We start from the raw sequence: 25,715 nt of genomic DNA on the forward strand, positions 1-25,715 counted from the left end.
TAGTGAGCAACGTGGATATTTCGTAGCATCATAACTCTTCACTCTTATCTCGTCCCTCCTTAGAGCAGAGGGTGTCACCTGTATTCCCAGGTTAGCTGGAGTGGTGCATACCTCGTTACTTGGGAATAAATGCATTGGATGTGAAATTTGTACAAGTCTTGCGTTCAGTGTCTGCTCCGGATGCCGGGTCTGGCTGTCAGGGTTCTGAACCCCACTGGATTTTGAGGGGAGGTGGCGCTTCTGAAAACTCGCGTAGGGTATAAATGCTGCTTGTGCGACCGCTGGTGTTTCAGGTGCTGCTTCCCTGCGTTTGCAGTGGATTGAAATGGAGGAGTTTCACCGTGTGTAGCCCGCGTGCTCCTCTGGATTCACACAGAGACTGTCTGGGCTGCTCTCCACCAACCTCCGTGGTTGCTCACGGCAGTGGGAGATCTCACCTTCCACACCGGTGAGACCGAGAAGCCCCTGGCAACCTCTGCATCTCTAAGGGACAAAACTTACCTTTTTCAAAGCTGAATTTCTGTTCAGGTCTTCTATAAGGAATTAGCGGTCCATTTTGCTATCCTAAATGGGAACAATCTGTTTGTTTCGTCAGATTTCTCTTCATTCTACTGGGACCTAAGGGCAAAGCCAAGTCCTACCATGAGATCGGCCGAGCCATCGCCACTCTGATGTCAGATGAGGTGGGTGTCTTGACGTCTGCGGTGTGAAATGGGCTCTCCCAGGTTTCAGTTCATCAGCTGGCATCGATGGCCTTTCCTCCAGCGTGGCGGACTGGAACAACCACATGGGTGCGATGCACGTGAAGATGAAATATCCACGTCACCTCTTAGTTCCATCTGTTTATGTTATTATTTAATCTGCCTTCATGCACGACTATAGATAGTTTTTGTCCATCGTGTGTATATATCATGTGTATGTTATATGTGTGGTTTCCCTGCTAGCGATCCCTCTTTCAGGTAGACGTTGAGTTAATGTTGTCCCGGTGTGTGTCTGGTGTCGCGTTGCGCAGTCGCGGTGACGCGCAGCTGCGCTCCAGGTAGTTACCGCAGGAATGGCTAAACCAGGACGTAGCTCTGTGCGTCGCACTGTGTCCCAGACGTCCTAATTCAGGCTGTGCTTATATATTATCCATTAGTAGCTAGCAATTAGTCGCTAATCACACACCTCAATGAGATGGTAACTTTACTTTCTATATTCATTTACAGCCTCTTTCTCCCAGTGTCCCTCGGGCTCTGTGCATCTGTGGCTGATTTATGTTGTGCTGTTTCTTGCCTTCTCCTCCTGTTTTCCTGTTCCTGTGCAATTCCCTCAGTGACTGCTCCCCTGGCCTCGGCTCCTCCGGGTTCCGTCGCCCCGCTGCTCGCAGCAGTGGTGTTTGCCACGGCCCGGCGCCCTTCCCACCGCTGCCTGCTGTTTCTGAGTCTCACGGGTGCTGATCTGCCCTCACACCAAGCGCTCCAAGAGATTTCCCTGAAATTCAGCATTAGTGCTCTTTTTCCTCTATGCTCTCATTTGCTCTTCCTCACTAAGAGTAGGTGTTTCAGTAAAACTAGTTTGAGCTTCTTGTTACGATTTTTGAGTAGTTGTTGTCATTGTTCCTGCGTCACAGGGTTTAAAACTAAGCTATTTTTGACAGACTGAAGCAGGTAAGAAAAGAGGGCTGACACTTTTTTGTGGCTTTGTAAAACTGTTTTCTCAAAGTATAATTGAAACTCCCTAATTATAGGAAAACTTGTTTTGGTTGAATGAAATGGATAATTGCTTTGGTAATATTTTTAATAAAGATTAGAAATCCATGTTTTGCAAAAAATTAGAAATGCCTGCAGGAAAACAATATCATTAAACCACCTTTCCTGAGCCCCACACACCCTTGTGCCAAGTGTCCTGGAACCTTCTTGATAACAAACGAGTTGGTTTTGGTGGAATAGAACTCGGTAGCTGCCTCTGGAGCCTGTGCTACAGAAAACACGAACCTTCTCTACAGGGAGTTCCTCTTGCTCACAGGTGTTCCATGACATCGCCTATAAAGCCAAGGACCGGCAGGACCTGATCGCTGGCATCGATGAGTTTCTGGATGAAGTCATTGTGCTCCCCCCCGGGGAATGGGATCCCGCCATTCGGATAGAGCCCCCCAAGTCTCTCCCGTCGTCGGACAAAAGGTACCAGCGGGGAACGGCAGGTGTAGCTCCGTGAGGAAGGGCGGTGTGCGTCGGTTCTGGAGGGGTGGTGGGAAGAGCTGCTGCTGTGGGTGCGTCACGCTATTGAGCAGCTGCAGAGTGACCTGCATCTGTCTGCTGTCTCCATTTGGAAAGTACTAGAAATATTTTTGCATCTGTTTTTATAGCTGGAGGGAGGTTGTTCTTGCACTCCGGTGCCCTTTAAGATGATGTTGTAGGCACATGATAACATGTTTATAGTTATCCAGACTTTTTTTGGGGGTTCTGCTTGGTCTTTTTAACATGCAGCATTGCAGTCTGGCTGCTGGCAGGTCAGCCTTCTAGTCTCCTTTCAACAGCATGGCTTTAGGGAAGGCTGCGTCACACTTGTTTGGAGGAACTGTATGTGGGTTTTGTTGTGTGGAGCCATCGGGCCATGCAGTGACCCTCGGCTTGCTTTCTTGCCTAGGAAAAACATGTACTCTGGTGGAGAGAATCTACAGATGAATGGCGATACGCCTCACGATGGAGGACACGGCGGAGGGGGCCACGGGGACTGCGAAGAACTGCAGCGAACGGGCAGGTCAGTGTCCCATACCTGCTGTGATCCACCCAAGGGGCAGCGTTTCCTTCCAGAACCGTTTTGGCCCTTCCGCTTTCCATGCCAACATGCTGTTTGTATAGGCTGAGCTGTCCTCCCATAACGTGTCCTGTGGTTCTTAGTGCCCAGCCTGGGACTGTCCGATTACAAAGGATCTTAAATGAGGCGCTCAAAAACGCCAGAAGGCCAAGGTGGAGGTGTTGAAAGTCAGCGTACCTGTCAAGTTGGATCGGAAGGGATGTGAATGTGGCAGGCAAAGCTACGTTTTCCATTCCAATCACTGGAAGTGCTTTAGCCAAAGCAGAGACATTCTCTTTTCCAGACATTCCTGTTGTAGTTGAATTGCATAGATGAAGAGTTTTATGGGGTAGAAATAGAGAAGGTGACGAGGCCCCAGGCCTCACTCTGCTGTGTTGCTCTACTTGCGTGCCGTGCAGAAGTCCACCAGCGTGGGAATGCAGTTCACATGGCCATAAAACAGGTTTTTGTGGGGGTATTGTGCCCTCCCTCCCACTCTATAGGTTTTTTGTTTGTAGCAGAGTATCTGAATCCCAGGAGAGAAGTCCGCGAGTGCGGTGACACCCGGTGCGAACAGGGCGGGTCACACGTCCGGACGCTGGGTCCGGCAGTCCCGCGTGCCCCTGCTGGGCGGGGCGTGTGGGCGGCCTTGGCCGCGTCGACTGTGCGAGGGAAACAGGCACAAGGAAAAGGGGCTTGTGCTGGCAGTGTCGGAGCCACACGGGGCTGATGCGGGTTGAATTGTGTCTTGTCCGTGATTGTGCAAAAAGAGTGTGTCTGCAAGCGGGGCTCTCTTGTTCTCCAAGATGATTTCACTTCATTGTGTTTTGACTTCCAGTTCTTTTTCTGGGTAACAGTTTGAAGCATTTTTCCATTTAGCAGATTCTTTGGCTCACTCGACCATTGCGTCTGCCATGTGGGCAAATTTAGACAGGGATTTAGATGAGAGGTAACGTATTTTATTACATCAACCAACATAGTTGTGAGGAAAAAAAGACCAGTTTCCTGAACTGCAAACTTTTGTGATCTGTGTCAGCAGAAGAAGGACTTGTGCTCCTGAAATGTGTCTCTCCCCAGCTGCATCACATGTTCAAGATATTATCTGATATTATCTTTCTTTACAGCATTTCTCAGCGATATCCCTGGACCATCGCAGCTGCAGTAAGACTATTATGTAATGTGATGATCTCACTCTTTTCAGATAACGCTTCATTTCTGGAAATGTTTCTGATTACTTATCATGGTGACTTTCACTGTAGAGCATTCTGTACAAGTCTTCTCTTGCTTGTCTTTTCAGATTCTGTGGTGGCTTAATCAAAGATATAAAGAGGAAAGCACCGTTCTTCGCCAGTGACTTCTACGATGCTTTAAATATTCAAGCCCTTTCAGCCATTCTTTTCATCTACCTGGCCACAGTGACCAACGCCATCACCTTTGGAGGTTTGCTTGGTGACGCTACAGAAAACATGCAGGTTAGCAATTGCTTTCAGAAGCAACAAAATGAGTCATTGGCCTTTTGCTGTCGACAGTCACATAGATGGGTGTTTGGCCACAGACAAAGCTTGGATTCTGGGTACGGCTAGTGTAGGTAGCCTGTGTTTCTGCTGGAAGCTGGCGTGTTTCTCTGCTCTCGGGCAGCTGACCTTTGAAGAACTTTGTGAGCAGTTACCTGGAATGGTGTCTGAAAGGTGCCAGGCAGCAGGGAAGGTCCTTGCTCCTTCGGTACGGAGAGGTTTCTTTGGTCTGCTCTCGATGTGTGTGTGTCTCACTTGGACCATTTCAGTCCAATTAAATTTACTAAGTGTGCTTTGGATTTTGCATGGCATCAGAGCGTAACTCTGTATCCTCTGAAGAAGTCTTAAGATCCCCGCACTTCTGCCTCTCTGATGAAAAGAAAATACTAAGATTCACAGGAAAGCAAGTGAATTGGGAGATGTGACACAGGAGAAAAACACAAGTTCTTTAGAAAGACGGATGTCATAACAGTGGAAGGTCAGGTCCTGGGAAGCACATTGCAAATCCAGACAGGCTGGATCAGCGGTAAAGGCAGAAGTAGGGGCTTCATGACATGACGCAGTTTTAGATGAAGCCTGTGAAGAAGGGATTCTCTACTAACGCTGCTGTAGTTTACTCGTGTTGGACTGGAGCAGAATTATGCTCAAGCGGTGTGCTCTGGATTTCCTTTGTCGTTCTGAATAGGAAGAAAACATAGGAGGTTGTATTTAGATAGATTCAGTGCAGCCACGCTGAGTGTCAAAACAATAATTAAGCTCATAGTGACAATGACTTCTTTATTAATTTATGCAGGTTTAATGAAAGCAAACACAGAAAAGGCGGGCACATAGCTAGAGCTCTCCTCGTCCCTATCATAAACTACAGGCTAGAGTAAGTCAGTGGCTCGGTGGAGTACCGAACTTCCCTCTCCCCTGTGCAAATGTGATTTACCTCTTCCAAAACTCAGCTCTGCAGTAGTCACAAACATTTCCTCTCCGTTTTATTTGTTTTAAGAAGCGCCTTGTGTTTCAGGAACTTGGAGATGTGTTGTTCCTGTGACCAGCGCTCAGACTCCTGCTGCATTGGCCGTGGCAGTCCTGTGGCTTGCGCGGGGTTGAGCTGCTTGAGCAAGACTCGTGCCTTTGCTGTCTTTGGTTTTGGCTGCTGGACCCACAGCCCCTGCCCCGCACGGGGAGGAGGTTCCTGCCTTTGACCCCATCTTTCTGCCAAGGACCTCATGAAACTGCTCTATAATTATACCTGAGACCTGAGTCCTGTCGAAATCTTGATCCCTCGCTTCTCAGCGGTTTGTTCTCAGTGCGGATGGATCTGGGGGTGCGGCCAGAGATGAGGGCTGACAGCAAGGGGGGGTCTGTGGATGCGCCCCCCAGCTGCTCGCTCTGTGTAGCCATTTCACATGAAATTTCAGTTCACAAAAGTGGAGCAAATGCAGGAAAATCAAGTTGCTAGAAAAACCCAGTACCTCCAGTGAGTTCGTAACATGGCCAAGGCTCAACACAGGACAGTGCTGTCTGTTATTTTCTGATCTGTGCACTTCAACATTTACTTGCTGCTCACATACAACAACCACTTGAATTTCTGGGGTTCTATTTACGTACCGATTTAAAATTGAAGCACCAACAGTTTTTTTCTGAACAATTCAGCAGTGGATCAGAGGCTTAGGGAGTTTGGGCACAACTGGCTTTTCTTTTGCTGTCTCTGTTCAGCAGTCCTTTACTCACCGCCCTTGTTTGAAAAGGCCTCAGTTCCCTTGGCTGGTGTGGGAGCCTGGAGAGGTGTTTGGCTGGTAGTTTTCAAGAGAGAGGGAAATGGCGAGTTCTTCGTGCTCAGGTGCCTCGGTGTCGTTGGAGAAGGATTGGTGCGTTCCGAGGTGCCCAGTTCAGGTTGTTCTTCCAGGTTCATGTCAAGTGTTGCCCAAAGCCTTGTGCGTTCCTGCCCTGGATGGAGTTTGGAAGCACGGGGTCCTGTAAGACCTCCAAGAGCACGAGCTGCCCTGAGTCTCTGTGCTCAGAGGAGTGAGGGGAGGAGAGGAACTTGGTCCTCACAGGAAAAGTAAAATTGGGGGTTACCACATCAGAGTTTCTGCTGCCTGTTCCCTGTAAACAATTACGTGACTGTCACCGGGCCAGGAGCTCAAACCCGCCCGTGCCGTGGTGCCTGCCCCGCAGAGCTCTGTAAAGCTCACCTCAGAGCTGGATGTTTCTGAGAAAAGACACTATTCTTAGCTGCAGACCCGTGGAAGAATGCAGGGAAAAGAGGTTCCAGATGTGCTGGCTGCGAGGGCCCGGGGTGAGTAATGCGGGAGGAGCGGAGGGGATCAACTGTGCCCAGGAGCTACTGTCCCGTCCTCAGGGTCCCCGAGGGCAGCCAGGCATGGGTTTGGCAGCTGCCGTCCGCACCCCCGCAACACCCACGCGGATCCCCTGGCGCTGGTCCCCTGGTGCTGGTCCCCTGGCACTGGTCCCCTGGTGCTGGTCCCCGCGAGGCGCGGCTGTTAGCGATGGGCATCACTGCAGGGCACCAGGGACGTCTCCACCTGCCAAGTAACAATGGTTTTTGTCAGCTCTACAGCAGCTTGTTTGGATTGACAAGTGGCTGACTGTGTGTCAGGAACAGGCAGCTTATGAACCTTCCTTATGTCTTGCTTCTCTGCGCAGCTGCCGTACTGATGCTTTCATCACCCAGCAATAGCAGTGCTTGGCCGTTAGGATTTGGAGAACAAGTTTGTGGCCGGAAAAATTGGTTTTGATTACTTTAGAGAAAATTCTGCTAGTAATTTAGTAGATTAAAAAGATATATACTCTGCTCTACTGTCATATGGTTTGACATATGACAGTATGAACGTACTTTCCTCAGTGTAAACAGTAACTTGGGTCTTTCCAAGAAAGACACAAACCTTAAACTTGGTTTCTTCATGTTACCCCTGATAAGTCAGGAGAACTGCAGCCCCAGCCCTGCAGTTTGTCATGGGTGGGAAGGAGATTCTGCCCGTTTATTTGCCATGAACTGCTGGTCGCACACCCGTGCAAGGTGGATGAGGCCGCTGATTGAGGCACAGCCACACCAGAGCTCGTAACCACGGCCCTGGTTCCCGGGTGAGGGTGGCGCTGGCGACCGCGCACCTGGTGCAGGAGAAAACGGTGCTCTTGTTCCTTTAAAACTCAGGCAAGTGTAAACAGAAATGAGGTATGGTGAAACTAATTATGCCATTTTTGGTTTATTGGCAAGAAAATATGTCATTTATATTGCATTTGTGTTTGGCACTTTAACAGTAGATACTGTCCAGCTATAGTTTACATGAAAATCCAGGAGTCCATCAAGCACGATCTTTTGTCGTTCTCCAGTGAAGCTGTTTTGCCACACGTGCTGCAGGTAATTGTAGCGCCCAAGATGTGGGAGATCCTCAGTGAGCTCTCAGCTCCTTCAGGTGCTCGTTGAAAACACTCTCTTCACCTTGTCCAACATAGAACACAGTGTGGTGTTACTAAACGCTGGGCTGCGGAAATAACTGGGAGGGTTGCTGCTTATCCCGAGTAACTATGAACCGGGTGGGATGAGCACGCCTTTGTGTGCCGCTGCAGGAGAGGGCAGAAGATGTTCTTCACTTCCTCGTGGACATACCAGCATACAGCTGGTGGTTGCTGATATAACCACTCGTTTTCTTGCAACAGTGCACATGGAAAGGTTATTGGATGGAACTAACGTCTCTCCTGTGTCTACCGCAGGGCGTGCTGGAGAGCTTTCTGGGCACTGCAGTCACCGGAGCGATATTTTGCCTTTTTGCTGGTCAGCCACTCACAATTTTGAGCAGCACAGGACCTGTCCTTGTCTTTGAACGGCTTCTCTTTAATTTCAGCAAGTAAGTAGAGGAGCGGAGGAGGGAGGAAGGGAAGGAATGTCTCGCACTAATCACGTCCCAGCTAGGGAATGAGATGGCTAGCTGGGAAGGAGGGGATTTAGCGCATGAGATGAAATGTCTCTGTGTTCCTTGTCAAGACCGCAGTGCGATCACCTCTGGGGTTTCCACAGACACGCGTGTCCCGGAGCGCTGCCGGGGGGGTGCCTGTTCCATTGCGGCCTCTTGGAAATTCTTGGCCAAGTCTGTCCCCAGTTGCTGTGTATTGCCCAGAGGAGCAAAGAAAGAATCCAGCTCTTGGTGGTTACACCAACAAAATCCTGCAGGTCTCAAGGTTACCAAGAATTTGTCCTTTAATCAATATGATTTTGAAATAGTTATTGTTAGTTATAGAAGTACCTGTGATAGAAACAGCTGTTAATTTCTGTTTGTCCCCTGGATTCTTCAGTGGAGCTTTGCTGCCTTACGTGCTCTTGGTTTGGTTTGATTTGGTTTGGTTTTCTTCGCTGGGATGCAGAAGTTTCGCTCCCTCCCCTCCACGCTGACGTGGATGCAGTGGTGGCAGCTGAAACCCGGAGCTAAAGGGAGCCCATTTTATTAGGTGTTCTCAGTCATTATGCCCATAACTGCGGTGCTGACAAAATATAATGAGAGTCGCTAAGGGATCAGCGTATTCATTGATGATGTTACGTTTATATTAATTGATGATTCTTCGTGTGGGACTACTAATACATTGGATGGTGTTGTGCAGGGAGATCATTGAGGTTATACAGAGACCACCCCAAATCAGATCTGGTCCTCACTTCCCCCACCAGGGAGTGTCCACAGCTTTGTGGGCTGTGAACGACCTGGATTTCAGTGCACAAAACCAGGAGCTTTTGGACTGACTGCGTTCTTTCAGAAGCAGTCGCCTGTGATGTGGAACAGCTCTTTGGCCATTTGTGGTTATTTTTAGGAAAGGTCTATTGAATTATTAAGCTGAACGTGGCTGTAGGTTGCAATGAGGCAGGAGACATGGTGTATGTTTGGTTGTTTAATTGTATCTCCTTCCTCATTATATATAATCTCTGTGGGTAGGTACTCAGAAATAATTGAGAGCAGATAATGATGTCTTTGCCTACATGTTGCAGAGGTCTCTTGGGGCACAGAGCTTCTCCTGGGCAGACAGGGTGTTCTTATGTGGCCACACGTACACAGCGCTGCACTGGCCTCTTCTGCCGTGGGATGATTTTGTTTGGTTACTGAACTCACTTTGTAATATTGCAGCAGCTCCTCCGCTGACCGGAAGGACGGAGGCTAAAACCATGGCTAGAAAATGAGACTAGGCCAGGGAGGGTAACGGGACGCCTCGGAGCGGCGAGGGCAGCGCAGCAGGGCGGGACAGGGACACCGTGCCTTTCTTTCTTCGGCTGGAATCAGTGAGCAAAGTCAGGAGTAAACGTGCCGTAGCTGTTCGCGTCTGGCAGGCAGGCCAGAGCCCAGGTACGGCGCTCGGGAGGAAAGCGGCACGGCAGAAAAACACTTTCTGCCATTTCGAGCGGGAGGAGGTTGGGTTTGTTAAGCCGAGGAGGAGGTGGTGGTTATGAAAGCTGTTGTCCTAGCGACCGGCTGGAGCAGAACGGCAGGGCTTTTTGAGGGAGTCTTTTCACAAGGAAATTGGAATCAAATACCGTGATTGTTCAATAATGCATTTGTGATTGTTCATATTCACAACCCCCTGTTCCCTACTGAGAGCAAAATTAGAAAGACTTCCCATCTATGGATTCATTTAAAGTTTGACCCTGCGTGTGTGTACGGAGAAACATCTAAAAACCTGGCGTACATGTGGGTGCCGTGCAGCTTTGGTGTCTGCAGGGACAGCGCTTCCGCGCCACTGTCAGAGCGGGGGGTGCCGCGGCAGACCCGGCTGGGCTGGTTCTGTCAGAGCGGGGGGTGCCGCGGCAGACCCGGCTGGGCTGGTTCTGTCAGAGCGGGGGGTGCCATGGCAGACCCGGCTGGGCTGGGTCTGTCAGAGCGGGGGGTGCCGCGGCAGACCCGGCTGGGCTGGGTCTGTCAGAGCGGGGGGTGCCGCGGCAGACCCGGCTGGGCTGGTTCTGTCAGAGCGGGGGGTGCCGCGGCAGACCCGGTTGGGCTGGTTCTGTCAGAGCGGGGGGTGCCGCGGCAGACCCGGTTGGGCTGGTTCTGTCAGAGCGGGGGGTGCCATGGCAGCCCCGGCTGGGCTGGTTCTGTCAGAGCAGGGGGTGCCATGGCAGACCCGGGGTCTGCCCGGCGCCCCTGGTGAGCCGAGGCTGGGTTTCCGAGCGGGGGTCGGAGGGGAGCGCGGCCCTGGGCTCCGGGACGGCAGGACCCCAGCCCTCCTGTCCTGCAGCCGCGAGACCGGGCTGCCGGGCGAGGTTCCCCTCCAGAGACCCCAGGAAGAAAGTTAATCACAGCCTGTTCCGTTCTGTGTGTGAAATGTCCTGTGCTGTCTCGTTTGCTCTGTGAGCTCCACAAGTGCTGCAGGAGCTGGAGGGGTGAAAAAGAAATACATATTTTGAAACGTTCTGAAGTCGTGCAGTGGTGTGCAGTCAGGATGGCATCCGGGCTTCTGCCGGCCGTGTCCTCCGTGTCAGTCAGACGAATGGCAGCTCCTTCCCTCAAGGCACCGACTCCGGATGTTTCCAAGAGCTCTCACTGGGGTCTTTCATTTTTTGGGGTTTTTTTTATTATTACTTTTTCATCTTTTTCTAAACCATGACTTGGTTTCTGTGGTGCTCCTCACCCCTCCTGTAGGTCAGACTCTGGGTGGGGAGGGCCACGGGGCTGTGGTTCCCTCGCTCGGGCACTCTCTCCTCCTCTGCTCTGCAGCTTTACCCCATGCACTGGGAAGGCACCTCGAGCCCTGCCGTTCCCGGGATTTCTGGTGTTTGGTTTCTGCAGATAGTGCGGTATGGAGACAGGGAAGTGCAGGCTCCTCAGTGTGTGCCTTGGCAGGAAATGGCTTTGCTGAAGGAGCTTTGTAAACTGTGGTTACACCTTCAGCTGCTGGCAAGCCGTCCGTGTTGAGGACAGCTGGATGTTTGATCCTTTACAGTTCTGTGCGTGTTTGCCAGGGAGCATTTTTACTGGGAAGCCTAGAAAGAGCTTGAGTTAATTGGTAATGTTTATTAGTGGAGGTGTAAGCAAGACTGATCTTTTCTGCCACCTCGACTATTAAACTGCGCCGTGTACGTTGATGGAGTTGGCTGCCTGAAAGCAGAGCTCGGCACTTGGGAACGCTCTCATTGAGTCTGAGTTAGGTGCCAGAAGCTGTGTTTTCACCGCGGTGTGCTGTGAAGTCATGATCCTGTCTGCATTTACCTAACCCCCAGTCTTTTCCCTTCCCGCCGCCCCTCTCTGGTTGCAGAGACAATGACTTCGACTACCTGGAGTTTCGGCTCTGGATCGGCCTTTGGTCAGCCTTCCAGTGTCTCGTTCTCGTGGCTACCGACGCCAGCTTCCTGGTCAAGTACTTCACCCGCTTCACCGAAGAAGGTTTTTCCTCCCTTATTAGCTTCATCTTCATTTACGACGCTTTTAAGAAGATGATCAAGCTGGCAGATCATTACCCGATCAACTCCGAGTTCAAGGTGGACTATATCACGCATTACTCTTGTGCCTGTGAACCATTAGATCCAGGTAAGGAATGTTTTATTAGCTCTCCAGTTTGCAGGTAGGAGGTGGCATTTGCCTCCTTGCTCTATTGTGCTGGGCCCCAGATAATATATGGGTAGATTAATCCTTCTGTATCAGTTTTCTGCAGATATCCTATCTTAGCCCCATTTTGAAGCTGAGGGGTGAATTTCACCCACAGTGCCAACTGGAATGTCTTTCTAGCCAGACGTTCCGAGACTCCTCCTGTGAGCGTTGTGGCGAGTAGAGAAGCTGTGTCTGTCCCTTGTCTCCTTGCATCCCCGTGGCTGTTCGTTCCAGACGGCGTTCCCCTGAGGAGTTGGTGGAGGGGCGGAAGTGGAAGTGGTGGCCAGGTCGCTGCTGTGGTCCTTAGGTCACTCCTGGTATCCGCTGGTGCCATTTTGTCAGGTGCTGGAACCAGGTTTGTTCAGGGTGTTGCCAAACGTGGGAGGTTGTGCCCCTCCTGGCTGTGTGTGTGAGTGGAAAAGCACCAACAATCCCAGCAGTTCAGCCTGTCGCTGGAGCAAGTGTAGCCAGGGTGTCTGTAGATCTGGCAACGCAACCGGGAACAAGAGCTTACAAAACCCAAATACAAACAGAAGAATGCTGGCTCGTACCAGTGGGGAAGCTGTGGCCACTCCTAGGACCCTTCAGACAATGGGCACTGAGTAAGAAACTTGGTTTGTGCTCAAAGTAAACTTGAGGTTATCTCAACATACCTGTCAAACAGGAAGAGCTTCTGGTTGCTGCTGGCCACCTCTGTGCAGGAGGTGTCGGGAACCGGATCCATAGGAACCTTCTGCTGATGTTCGTTATTAAACGTAGGATCTGTGCAAGCACTGGGATGTTGGTCCAGGTCTGTCTTTGTTTGAATGGCAGGGTGTTTTCTCTTGACGAAACTCTGAGGAGTTGGTACAGTGGGGTTCGGTCTCTGATGTCTCTCTTTAGCGAGGCAATGCCAAAATCAAAGTTTCCACTTCCCATGTAAACGCCCGGAGGCGCGACCTTACCGCACAGGGCAAACTCAGCGGCGCGGCTGGAATGCGCAGGGAGCCGAGCGCCTGGCAGAAGCCCACACGGTGTTTCGTAAGAGATTTATGCCTGGAAGTACAAGCTGGTCTTTACCTTTGTTAGCACGTGGCGGGAGGATTAGCAGGTGTGGTTTGATAAAGTTCACAAACCCTCACTGCCGTGGTTCTCTTTTTACCTGATTTGCCTCTTACCCGGATGTTTGTTTTGGAGGGTAAAGATGACCTTATCATTATCATCTCCAAATCTTTCTTCCTGGTTTTTTCAAATAGCATTGAACAAACCTTGAGTAGGAGGAGTGGCCAGGCAGCGCTGGAGGTGCTGACAGCAATCTGTCCAGATGGCCCTTGGGGACTTGGCGCCAGCCACACCAACCGCGAGTCCGAGGCACCTCGGGCATGAGGCCTCGGGAGCTGCCCAAGTTGGGGGAGAAGCTTTGTAAGAGCAAACTGTCTGGGAATGGAGCAGCTGACAGAGATTCCCTATTGAAACTCAGTCCAGGACAGGCTCGGAAAATAATCTGGGACTCCTGTGTGCAAAGGTGGTGCCAGGGTTACAGAGTTTTCAGAGCAAGTGGCATGAGCTGCGTCCTCTGCCTGTTCTCAGCACTTGCTTGGTGGCGTCTCCTTCCACGGTGGATTTCATGCACAATAGCAAGGAATTTTCCAGAGGAACAAGTGGCCTGTTTGCTGCTGGCGTGTTGGTCTCGACGCTGACGGTTTGGCCTTTCACAGGTCCGAAATACACTGACGCATGCATGTGTCTGCATAGCTGCGTGTCTGCGTAAGCCCAGACAGCATCCATCAGCAAAAGACAGCACAGATTTAATTCTTCCTCCTTAAGTAAACAGGTTTCCACGTCAGCTGCTCATCACGGCTGCAGAGGAAATTTTTCTCCAACGGTAAATCAGAAGAACGTAGCAAGCAGCAGCCAGGACAGCCTAAGCTGAGCGCTTTTACGAAGGGCTCTGCAGCTGCTCTCAGTGGGCTCGTTTCTAAAGGTGGTGCATTGCTCTGTGGACATGGTTGTGGCCACACGGTCAGAGCCAGTCTGTAACAATTTGCCCACAAAGCGTCAGCAGCCTCACTCTCCACGTCTTGCGGCGTTAAAAGCCCTGTATGATATTTGCTTCCCGCTCAACATGGTGCGAGTGGCCGGGGGCTCGGGGAGCGGATGGATTTTGTCCCGGGAGCCGGGGTTGCTCTTTGTCCCTCGCTCTGGCTGAATGCCGCAGGAGGACGGCACAGCGTCAGACGAGCGAGGAGTTCGGAGCTCAGCCCGAGGAAAGCCGAAATCCCAGACTATCGGGACTGTCTTTGCAACAAAGCTGAAGGCTACCAAGTCTTGCTGCGGAAAGTTTTGTGAGCAGATACCAAGAGACCGTTAGGACATGAGTTATTCTTTATGCTCGTATTTCCTCCCAGAAGTCTGCACACCTTCTCCCATGCCTCGGGGAGTGGAATAAAAATGCAAATGGCAGATGAGCAGGGTTGTTTCCTGGTTCTAGGAAACAACGCGTAATGCGGTAGCAAGTGCTTTCTTTCCAGTGGTTTTCCTGCAGAGCAGGGGATGTCTGTTGCCGCGGTGGTGTTGTTAGTGGTGGTGGATGAGCTCTTGGGGTTGTCCTGGCGTGGGTGGATACATTTGTTGGCTTTTTAGCAAGTGTTTTATGATTGATGCTTCTGACTCGGTCTGAAACAATAGTTCAGACTCACTTCAGTTGAGCAAAGAGATTGCAAACGGTTTGATGGGTTTGGTTGTTTTCTTTAGAAAGATGGAGTAACAAATAATAGTTGCAATTTATTTTCCTTCCTCTGGCACCGTGCTCATGGTGTTTCTTCTTCTGTCCTCTCTTGCAGTTAATAGTTCATTGTTTAACAGGACACCGGTGCCGTCAGCCGATGAGCTGTTCCGTCCCTCGACGGACATGGTAAGTGCCCTTTGCAAGGCCTCTGAGGCCTGCCAGTGCCCCGTGTTTCTGCTGAGCCGTGCCAATAGATGAATAATCGGTCACATGAAGAAGATCTTCACTGTGAAACTCCCCCGTTGCCCCTGACACAGGGAAAATAGGAAGCTGCCCCTTTTGGCATGCTCACTTGGTCCTCCAAGGATTTCTCAGAGGATATGGGCTACTGTGCACACAATTTGATAATGTGAATTACTTGCTAATAGCGGCAGCCTCATCTGTGTGTGCTGGCAGGATGAAAATGTTTCTCCTGGGGCATTAGTTAGATCCTCGTGTCCAGGACTGTAACAGCAGGAGTGCTGTGGCCAGTCCTTCCTTGGGAAGGTCCTGGTTCCATGACCTTCTGCAGCTTTTCCACAGGTCACTCCGGTGGCGAGCTTTGGGTGATGAGGAAAAGGAGAATAGCGCTCGATGGGGTCAGATAGGTTTGTGTTTTGTGCACCTCGTGTGCCCTTTGCCGCTCCCCGTTTCCTCACTGCCCACCCCTGTGGTCGGGCTGCGGTCCCTTGGCACAGGCTGTCAGGAAAATAACGCCCAGGGCAGCGATGAGCAGCCCCAAGCTCTGATGCAGTGCCAGCCGTCAGGAGAAAAGTGCCCCCACCGCCTGGTGGGCTCTGCCGGGTCAGCATTTGATTGCCCATCTTGGGAGTGGGGAGGCACGCGTGAGAGGAAGGCAAAGAACTGAACTGAGGGCTGGAGACAAGAAAACAACCCAACAGGTTGCATTTCCAGACTGTTCTTTCTTGGAACACTAATCTCAGCCCTTCTCCCCTAGAATCCAAATTATGGAGGTGCGGGAGGGTGAAGAGACGCTCGCACAGGCTCTGCTCCGCCACAGGCGTTAGGGAACAGATGATTGTCTGACATGTCCTGTGCGGCTCTGGATTGCACAAAGAGAGTTTAAATCCCAATAGGGCCTCCCTATCTGGCCATTGCAATCAGCATCATTAGTAATGAAGTATGCATATCAGAACAGAATTCATTAAAGGGAATTCAAAAGCAGGTTCTTCACTGGCAGGATCATGGGGAGGAGACCCTCAGCTCTTGCTGAAATCCGTGGAAATGATGGTATTTGTGGGTGTCGCATTGAGCGCAGGCAGGTGAGCGGGGCCGCAGGGCTTTTCTGCGGCTCGGGGCACGTTACCAGCTTGGCAGAGGGCGGCTCTGCCACCGGGCTCCTTCAGTGACCTGGGGACAGATGGCTGCATCGGCCACAGCTGAACCTCAGCATCCTTCCGACTGCTCTTCTGAAAAACGGAGCGGGTTTTGGTAACCCCGGTTGTGTGGAACAGCACAGCCAAGATGGAAAGTTCACAGTATGGGTGAGTTCAAGCCTTGTTTCCAGAAAGGACAAGGAGGGAGATGATCTGCCGTGGAAACAGTGCTGCTCTTGATGGGAGAGAAGCGGGTTTGGTTTTGGTGTTGCTTGCGGTGGTCGAGCAGTGGGGAGTGGACGTAGAGGTGGTCTCGGGCCACTCCAGCTTCGACGTGAGGTTTCCAACAGCCCCCGTCCACCGGAGACAACGCAGAGCGTGTCAGGGCACAGCAGAGGTCGTGAGATCTCTGTCTTCTTTCGGAGGCCCAGACTGTCCTCAGCGCCCAAGTAATACCATCCCCGCGTTAAAACCTGTGCCATCTGCGCACAAGCAGAGGGGTTTTAGCCTCTCCTCCACGCCTCCCTCTGCCTCCTGGTGTTTTTCCTGATGCTCTGTCCCTGTTCGGTCGTAGCCTGAGCAGTGTTGACATGAGCAGCGCTTCATGGAGATGCTCTCTTCTTTTCTGCAGTACAATACCACCATTGACTGGTCATCTCTGACAACGAAGGAGTGCTTGAAATACGGAGGACAACTTGTGGGCAACAACTGTGAATATGTCCCCGACATCACCCTCATGTCGTTCATCCTCTTTTTTGGCACTTACACCTGCTCCATGGCCCTGAAGAAATTCAAGACCAGTCGGTATTTTCCAACCACTGTAAGTATGTCTTTTCACCCTAGCAGGCTCTTTTCTTTACTCTTTCAGAGTGTTAAGATAAGCCTTCCTTTTGGTAAAGCTGTCATACAGATGGGGACAAACACTTTGCAGGGAGGACGGATTGCATTTGTAGAGAGAAAAGCATGGTACTGGTTAACCAAGGGAGGCATGTCCTGGGATGGCTTGGCTTTCACTCTTTCAGTGTTTCTGGAGGGCACAGGCAAGGCAGCAAAAGAGCCAAAATGAGCCATGATCTGTCATGGGGATGTGACAGTGATTTTAGAAGTGCTGAAAGCAACAGTTCTGAGCTGAGACCTGCAATAATGTAGTTTATCAGCCTTAAAAATCACAAGAGTCCTTCAGGCCTTTTACCTGGCCATTTTCCACGTGATGTACCACAGTGACACTGGGGCAGAATATGTGACCGGTTGACAGCAATGAAACGACTAAAAGGGACTGTTAATCATTAGGGCAGAAGTCTGCCTGCTTACAGCCAGAGAAGGCATTTGGAGAGGACAAAAGAAAGCTTTTGCTCGGTCAGTGAGCGAATGCGAATAAGTGAGCTGTCTGTGTAGAAGGAGAAGAGACACACATCTTTCTTGTTACCGCGTAGTATGTCAAATAGTCAGAAATCAATGCAAAAAAGTTGAACTCCGGTACAGTGCACATCTGGCCTACCTGTTACAGTGGGGGCCTAAAGCAGAAATTCCCTTTGTCTCTGAGGATCAGCTGTAAAATAGAGATGACCTGGGAAACTGCTGCGTTGATTTAAACAAGGTTTTGCTCAGACTTGCAGCCACCTTGTGTGAATCTTGTAGGTGCAGCTGCCTGGTTTTTCTCGCAGCCCAAGCTGCCGTGACACGAGTGGGAGCGGGTGGATTCTGTGTGTAACAGAGCCGTGTTTCTCCCCAGTACCTGCCCCCCCCGGTTTTGGCTTTCTGACATGCAGGGATTTATTCCCTGTGGATGTTTTCTGTCCTGCTGCGTTACGATTGAACCTCTATTATTTTTAATAAAAAGGAAACAAATTCCATCCAGATTGGAATGCAGCTCAATTTATCTTGTAACCATGTGAACCCGAGAAATCTGGAAGGAACAACAGCACCGAAGAGATCACAGTTACAGACCAGCAGAGTGGGTCCTGCCCTGCCGAATTTCAGGGACTGACAGCTCTGGGCCCCTCATGCCAAGAAAGGCCTTGAGGTGCTGGAGCGAGCGGAGAGAAGGGAGCGGAGCTGGTGAGGGGCTGGAGCACAAGTGTGATGGGAGCGGCTGAGGGACCTGGGGGTTCAGCTGGAGAACAGGAGCTGAGGGGAAACCTCATCAGCTCAAGTTGCCCAGGGGAGGTTGAGGTTGGATCTGGGGAACAATTTCTTCCCCAAAGGGCTGTGGGGCATTGGAACAGGCTGCCCAGGGCAGTGCTGGAGCCATCATCCCTGGAGGGTTGGACAGATGGACATGAGGTTCTCAGGACATGAGTTAGTGGTGGACTTGACAGTGTTAGGTTAATGGTTGGGATCAGTGGTCTTGAAGGGTCTTTTCCAACCTAAAGGATTTTGTGATTCTCATTTTCTAAAGGGAAGTTCATTACTATTTTCATTGTCAGGTGTATAATAGCAGATCTTTTCCTTCCATATTTTTTTTTTTTAATCTACATTGCAAAATCAGTCATATTAAAAGAATGGAGTTTGGGGATAACACAGCATTTTTCGGTAAAGCCACATACCTTAGGAATCCTGTGAGAACACAAGAAGCTCGACTTTTGTCAGAGGAACTGCCTCTGTCCCTGCATAGAAAAACATGAGTATGTGAACCCTAAAGAACCAGAGATCAGAAGGCAAACAGAAGGAGACAATATTTTGTATGTCTAAAAAAAGTCACTACTTTTTTAGATTCATTTCTAAATGTTCAATATCTGTTTATATTGCATGCTGATCCTGAAAAGTCTCCTAAGGCACTGCTGCTGGTCTCCGTACCAGGGGCTGTTGGCTGCTGTCGGCTGTGACATCAGTGAGGCTGCCTTGAAGAACTCAGAGGGGCGTTTCTTACAAAAGCAGTTTTCTTTTTCCTTAGACTTGTTTTCATACCTCCATTTAGGCTTAATTGTTTGGCTTTCAGACTGCACAGTGAAGTACCAAGGCACATTTAGGAAAATGGCATCGGCCATTACAATGTGCACCTTTGTTTCTATGAAATAATAGATTATTGGCTTGTATTGCTACCAAGCACAAGGCTGGAGATCACATAGAAATTAAAGCTTGGGTGAAATGGTGTTTCATAGTGCTAACTACTTATGGCATTGACTTCTGTTTCAGGCCCGGAAGCTCATCAGTGATTTTGCCATTATCTTGTCCATTTTGATTTTCTGTGGAATAGATGCCCTGGTAGGTGTGGACACACCAAAACTAATTGTGCCAAGTGAATTCAAGGTACGTTGTTGTCTGCTTGTTCTGTGGTCTTTGGAATAGGTTCCCTTTTCCCCCCATCTGGCTGGTATCAAATGACTTGCCATTGAAACAGGAAAGTAGTCAACTGTCTGGGAAGGACCATTTTAATCAGATTATACCCTTTTTATTGGCAACATCTTGGTTGGCTGCTGTGTCTCCTAGATTCCGCTTCCACACATTGAACACAGACCCAGCTTCTCCCAGCTCCTTTGGGTGGCGCAGGCTCGGGCATCCAGGGCTCACGAGCTGGGCTGCGTCCCCAGCCACCCCAGGGACCACACGTCCCCCCTTCAGGTCCGTGGAAGCACTCCAGAGAAGCTGCTCGAGCATGCTTAGCCACAAGCCTCTCCTCCTAACCTTGCTGCCATCGTCTTGCAAAAGCTAGACCTTCATAAGCAATGCCTGATCTTTAAGAACCTTTTGTTGCTGCTTACGGGAAGGATGAAGTTGTCAGAAACCTCTCCCTGTAGCCATTCAAAGGAAGTACCAGTATATTCAGAGTGTCCTCTCTCCTGTGTTGTGGCTCTAACGCATCCTTTCCTTTCTTTGCCCTTCAAAGCCAACCAGTCCCGAGAGGGGCTGGTTCATCCCGCCTTTCGGGGGGAACCCGTGGTGGGTGTACCTGGCAGCAGCCATCCCTGCCCTGCTGGTGACTATCCTCATCTTCATGGACCAGCAGATCACGGCCGTCATCGTCAACAGGAAGGAGCACAAGCTCAAGGTGGGTGCGCTTCGCGCCTTGCACGCGTTTGCCAGTGTTAGCTTATGTGCCACCTCAGAAACGTCGTTGCTGGTGTTTAATGACTGTATTTTGTTGATTAAGGCAGAGGTTTTGACAGGAAAACCATTGATTCGTTTTAAAATCTCAAGCATTGTGCAAACAGCATTTTCCTTTCTCCTCAAGCAAGAACCCTGTGGAGGGCCAATTTGCAATGTCTCGTTCAGGAAGCGCTTAACTAATTTTGATTGGTTTCACCATGGTGCGGCCTGAAGTGTCCCCGCACTGAGCAGCTTTGGGACCGCTCCTCCCTTTTCCTCTGCAAACAGGCCCCACGCCAGGGGCAGCCGGATGTCACAGAGCAGCCCGCTGCCCCTTCCCTCCGGGGGAGAAAGGACTTGGACCCGTCGCGTCCCACCTGCTGCTCAGAGACGTGGCTAGGGCCAGAAGAAGTTGGAGCAGCCTTCGTTGGAGGGGTGGAACTGTTGTTAAAAGCCCTTTTTCATGTCAATGTAAACCCAAGTTTCTTAAAATCTTTACAATATTTTGATACTTCCTCACAAGAACTTCACTCTCTAAGTGTAAACATTGAGGAAGGACAAAGGAGACTTTTATTACTTGTAAATATAGGCTAGTCAAAAATTCTCTTGTAAAGAATACTGATCTAAACCTTGTCTAGCTGCCTTCCTAACCTTGCTGCCCCTCCAACTCTATTTGTGGTGGTAGTGCTGGTCTACCTTAGTAGAGGGCTGGATGAACATTGTTCCAGAATCCACCAGCCCTGACCCCAGAGGTGTCATTTGCTGTGCTAATTCTGCCAGACTCTGCCATTTGAAGAATTAGAAGAGTAACAAGGATGTACGTCTAGCCATAAATGTGAAGTTCTGTGCTTGTCTGCTTGTCCATCTGGCATGCTCTGCTTTTCCAGATGAGAAATCATTCAACTAAACACAGAAACTGGGAAGAAAAGTTGATGTCTGTCATTCCCAGTGTTTGCTTGTATAAATATGTTGTCCACTATGTCCAGCAAATACATATTACCCAAGCTGATAATTCCTTTAAAAGAGATCCCCAGGCCTGTCGTTAAGGAACGCCTAGGAAGGATAGCATGTCTTCCAGTGAGGATGCTTGGCAGACATTCTTTGTGATGTTTTCTTATCTGGAATACAATCACAGAATCCCAGAATGTCAGGGGTTGAAGGGCCCTGGAAAGCTCATCCAGTGCAATCCCCCATGGAGCAGGAACACCCAGCTGAGGTTCCACAGGAAGGTGTCCAGGCGGGTTTGAATGTCTGCAGAGAAGGAGACTCCACAACCTCCCTGGGCAGCCTGGGCCAGGCTCTGACACCCTCACCAGGAAGAAGTTTCTTCTCAGTTTTAAGTGGAACCTCTTGTGTTCCAGTTTGCACCCATTGCCCCTTGTCCTATCATCGATTGTCACCCAGAAGAGCCTGGCTCCATCCTCCTGACACTCCCCCTTTCCATATTGATCCCCAGGAATGAGTCCCCCCTCAGTCTCCTCTTCTCCAGCTCCAGAGCCCCAGCTCCCTCAGCCTTTCCTCACACGGGAGATGCTCCACTCCCTTCAGCATCTTGGTGGCTGCGCTGGACTCTCTCCAGCAGTTCCCTGTCCTTCTGGAGCTTGTGGTGTTTCTGAATGGCCGTTCTCTTCACAGACTCTATTCTGTGGTTCACAAGAGAAGTTAGTCCCAAACTCAAGTCCAGTTAACTCACACCTTGCCTCTAGCATCGGAGGGCTCATCTCATTTTCCTACCACCACCTTTGTCCTTCAAAGACCCGGGCCTATCCCCTGTCATCTACTGCTGTTTTTAAGGCAAGCTGCTTTGCGATGGTGGTCAGCTTTCTTCCTGCACTTCTGTCATACGATCTAAGGACCATAACAGGTACAAAGAGCCGGGTGGGCAGGTTTTTGTGCCCTGAACCCTGGCATTAGGCTGTGTTTTCTGGCTGACTAATGACATCCTTGTGCATCCTCTTCTGTCACCATGTCAGGAAGGGAGAGGAGGAAGGCTAATTGTGAGGTAGGACCCCAGGGAGTGGCAGGAGATGAGCCAGGGAGGGTCAGTGGGACATAAGGAAAGGGTTCTTCTCCCAGAGGTGCTGGACACTAAGCAGGCTCCCAGGGAGGTGTCGCGACCCCAAGAAGAGACTGGACAACGTCCTCAGACACGGGGTGACCTGTGGGGTGTCCTGTGCAGGGACAGAAGCTGGACGTGATGATCCTTATGGGTCCCTTCCAGCTCAGGATGTTTTGTGATTCTATTCTATGAAATAAATGGATGTGCCCGATTTTGGGAGCAGAGGCTTCTTGTGGGGAGAAGCTGCGTGCCTGGATGGACCTCCTGTCCCAGGAGCTCTGCTTTAGCCTGACCGTGACCTGATTTTATTTTGGACAACACTGAGTGATTGCGTCCAAGCCAAAATCTCTCTCGCCTCATCACAGCGGGCAGAGTTTCTCTAGGTCTGACCAGCCCTCACAACTGTTGGTCGTGCAAGACGATCGCTGCAGATGTTCCAGCAACCCGCAGAACAGGGTCTCCTTGTGTCGCGGCCGCCCCAGCGGGCCCAGCCGCTCGGCGTGGCTGGCAGACACTCTACGGCAATTTTGGGGTGTCGGACCCCGCTTGTGATGGATGTGGCCAGAGGTGGCCCAGGTGAGACAGCTGTGCTGGCTTTGCCGTGCTGTGAAAGACAGGCAGTAAGCTGGAGGCATTTGGTACATACCAAGGGCATAGCCACAATTGGATGTTATTTAAAGACGATTTTTATATCCGCTGACATATAACAGCCTAGGATGTAGTAATGTTTTTAAAATAAACTTTCCAGACTGGTGCTATGCAGTTTTTCATCCCTGTAGGGTTTTTCCTTTCCCTGCATAGTCAGTTCTGTTGAAAGATATTAAATTCCTGTGAACGCAGACTCTCCCTTCCTGCTAACGGGGCACGTTTCAGGTGGTCCAGCCCCTGAGAGGAAAGACTGGCTTGAGACACAGGTAATGCAGGGTCATTATTTAGATAGCTGAGCCACCAGTCGTATGGAGAGCTGTTGGAAATGTTCCTCTTGCGCGAATGGAGCTTTTACGTGAAAAAGAGAGCGATGTTTGATTTTTGTGTGGTCGCTGTGGGCGTTAGACACAGATGTGTGATTTGAGACCGTACCTGGAGGAGGATGTCAGGGTAGCAGGGAGTGGGAGAGGTTTGTTGTGTGCAGGAACAAGTTCTCTGTCCTTCCCCCGTGAAGAAGAGGCCCCTCATCTCTCAGCTTACAGACACGAGTGTGGTTATGCTATCAACACCAGGCGTACTTTTGTCAGTGACACACTATAAACACTCCAGCAAAGTACTGTTTAATATTAAAAAAATGATTTCCTGCTTCCTTTGTTATGGTTGTGAGCACATGCTCTTGTTTAACTGGGGGTCTCAACTCTGATCCTGCCACTCTGCACATGCAGTGCACTGTAGGCCAAAGCGAAGGCTGTTTTTCCCTGCTCGTGCCCGGTTACAGCGCCGTCAGGTGCGATGGAGGGGCTGTCCCGCGGCTGTCCCGCGGCTGCCCCGCCGGCCAAGGGAAGCCGCACACATATTAGGGAAACAATGGGTACCATTCAAGACGAGCTGGGCTGCTTTCCCTCCTGGGTCACCAAGTAGGTCCGGATCACTTGTTCTTTCCAATAAAATCAAATAGAACAGGATTAAAAAAAGGTTAATCATCTTTAAAATAGCAAACCTTAGGGATTTCTCTGGTATTTTTCTGAAGATCCCTTTCACTGGTGGCTCTCTTGTTTTCTTCACTTCTCTTGGCGCTTGTAGCTGGTGGATTTCCTGTGCTAGTTTATGAAGGGATTTGGCAAATAGGAGATCAGAGGGCTTAAAAAAGGGGTAAGGAACGAGGGCAGCCTTCTCCTGTGGATGGGCTATGGGCCTGTGAGCTGCCTTTGTTGGTCCCCCCGAGGCAGCAGGGGTTGGGTGCTGAGGAAAATGCCCCCAGCACCAGGCACGGCTGGCACGGCTCAGAACATTTTCACATCTCAACTGTGAGATTTTTAAATCTCAGCTGTGATGCTGGGCTTGCATCAGTGGGGCAGCACGCTCGAGTCGGTGAAGGCTGTGAGTGAAATCAGTGTGCTCGGCTTGCTCTCTGAAATGCCCGCACACCAGTGCACAGCGTGGGGAACAAGCAGGAGGGGTCAGAAACCTGTGTTAGGGCAGGAGATGATGACCTGGTGGCAGTTCCGGAGGCATGGTGGGACAGCACACGTGGCTGGAATGTGGTCATGGATGGCTGTGTCCTGGTCAGGACAGACAGGCCAGCCAGGCGTGCTGAGAGAGCAACTACAATGTATTGAGTATTGTGCAGGCACGGATGAGGAGCGAGCTGAGAGTCCGTGGGTGAGAATTAAGGGGCAGGCTGGCAGGGGTGTGTGTGTGTGTATGTATATGTATATATATGTATATATATATAAAAATATGTAGAGAGGTATATAATGAAAGCTTGATCATAGGATTTCCAAGATATGAAGTGTACCTCACCAGATGTTTCTTGGTGAACGTGGTGCTCTGGTAGTGTGTAACACCCGCTCTGCTGTGTCAGGTAACTCTGCAAAGAGCTATGTGACGGGTCACAGGCTTGGCGTGCACCACTGCCCCTCCCAGGACCATGGAGTGTACGCAAGGTGCTTGGTCTTTCCCCAAACTGCTTGCGAGTCTGCTGCGCTTTTATTGCACGCTGCTGTTTTGAGAGCTTGCCAAAACTGTAGCATTTCCTTGTTTTCCCCGTGGAGGCAGGTAGTTCATACTTGAAGAGCAACATCTCCTACTCTGCTATTCCTTAAGACAATTTCTGTCGGCCAGAAGATAGCGTAGAAGGAACTGGTGTTTACGTGGTGTGCCTGTGCCAGAGCCCTGGCTGCTCCGTGGGTGTTTAGGATAATTAAACTGAAGGTTGTCTTGTCTCCCTTCACAGAAAGGTGCTGGATATCATCTGGATTTGTTCTGGGTGGCCATTCTGATGATTATATGCTCCTTTATGGGTCTGCCCTGGTATGTTGCTGCTACCGTCATCTCCATTGCTCATATCGACAGCTTGAAGATGGAGACAGAAACTTCAGCCCCTGGAGAACAGCCCAAGTTTTTGGGAGTGAGGTATGTCAAACCAGAAGGGCCTTAGTTGCTTTGTTTGCCTGTGAAGATCCGTTTGTGCTGTAATGGCTTTGCTTTGAGCAGAACACGTGCAGAGGGCACAGCTCTTAGATTTGCAGTAAATCTGCAGGTCAGCTGTGTTTCTTTACAGCTTTTTTTTGTCTGCAGAGATCTAACCAGTTAGAAGTTTATCTGGCGTAGCCCTTCTGCAAATTCCCTTTGTTGAAAAGGAAGAAAACTGGTCTGCGTGCGCGCCCGTGGACGGGGAGAGCCTGGGCAGACGTGTGGGGAGAGGGGGGAGAAGGAAGGAAACTTTGCACCCCGATTCAGACCTTGTTCTGTGTCTGCTTAGAGCACATGCACTCGAGCCACCCCTGAGCGCACAAAGCTTTATGGAGCGAGTTCAGTGCCTGCAAAGGTGTCATGGAGAATTTCCTGCTGCTTCATTTGTATTTCCAGACCTGGCTGTGAGATTTAGCAGAGCAGCTCTCTGGCAGTTCCGTGGACAAATCCCCATGTAACTCCTCAAAAGTTTATTCAGCCAGGTTAGGCACAGTTTTCCAGTGTCGAAAAAAGGAAATATGTAATAAGTTTACCTGCAATCGATGGAATTTAGACAGA

General features: G+C 50.4%; 1 protein-coding gene across 10 annotated transcripts in view; it reads left to right on the forward strand.

Annotated features, from left to right (window-relative positions):
- SLC4A4 (solute carrier family 4 member 4) overlaps window positions 1–25,715 on the forward strand; it is a 204,010-nt gene that overhangs the window by 160,367 nt on the left and 17,928 nt on the right. For all 10 annotated transcript variants that reach the window (XM_071808335.1, XM_071808329.1, XM_071808327.1 and 7 more), the window contains 11 exons: window positions 596–683; window positions 2,008–2,162; window positions 2,629–2,742; window positions 4,076–4,250; window positions 8,019–8,152; window positions 11,535–11,806; window positions 14,689–14,759; window positions 16,581–16,769; window positions 19,085–19,198; window positions 19,776–19,937; window positions 24,919–25,097. In XM_071808335.1, the coding sequence (XP_071664436.1) occupies window positions 596–683; window positions 2,008–2,162; window positions 2,629–2,742; window positions 4,076–4,250; window positions 8,019–8,152; window positions 11,535–11,806; window positions 14,689–14,759; window positions 16,581–16,769; window positions 19,085–19,198; window positions 19,776–19,937; window positions 24,919–25,097 (1,653 nt within the window). The remainder of the gene's footprint in view (window positions 1–595; window positions 684–2,007; window positions 2,163–2,628; window positions 2,743–4,075; window positions 4,251–8,018; window positions 8,153–11,534; window positions 11,807–14,688; window positions 14,760–16,580; window positions 16,770–19,084; window positions 19,199–19,775; window positions 19,938–24,918; window positions 25,098–25,715) is intronic.

This window comes from Patagioenas fasciata, chromosome 4 (genome assembly GCF_037038585.1).
Source record: "Patagioenas fasciata isolate bPatFas1 chromosome 4, bPatFas1.hap1, whole genome shotgun sequence".
Taxonomy (NCBI): domain Eukaryota; kingdom Metazoa; phylum Chordata; class Aves; order Columbiformes; family Columbidae; genus Patagioenas; species Patagioenas fasciata.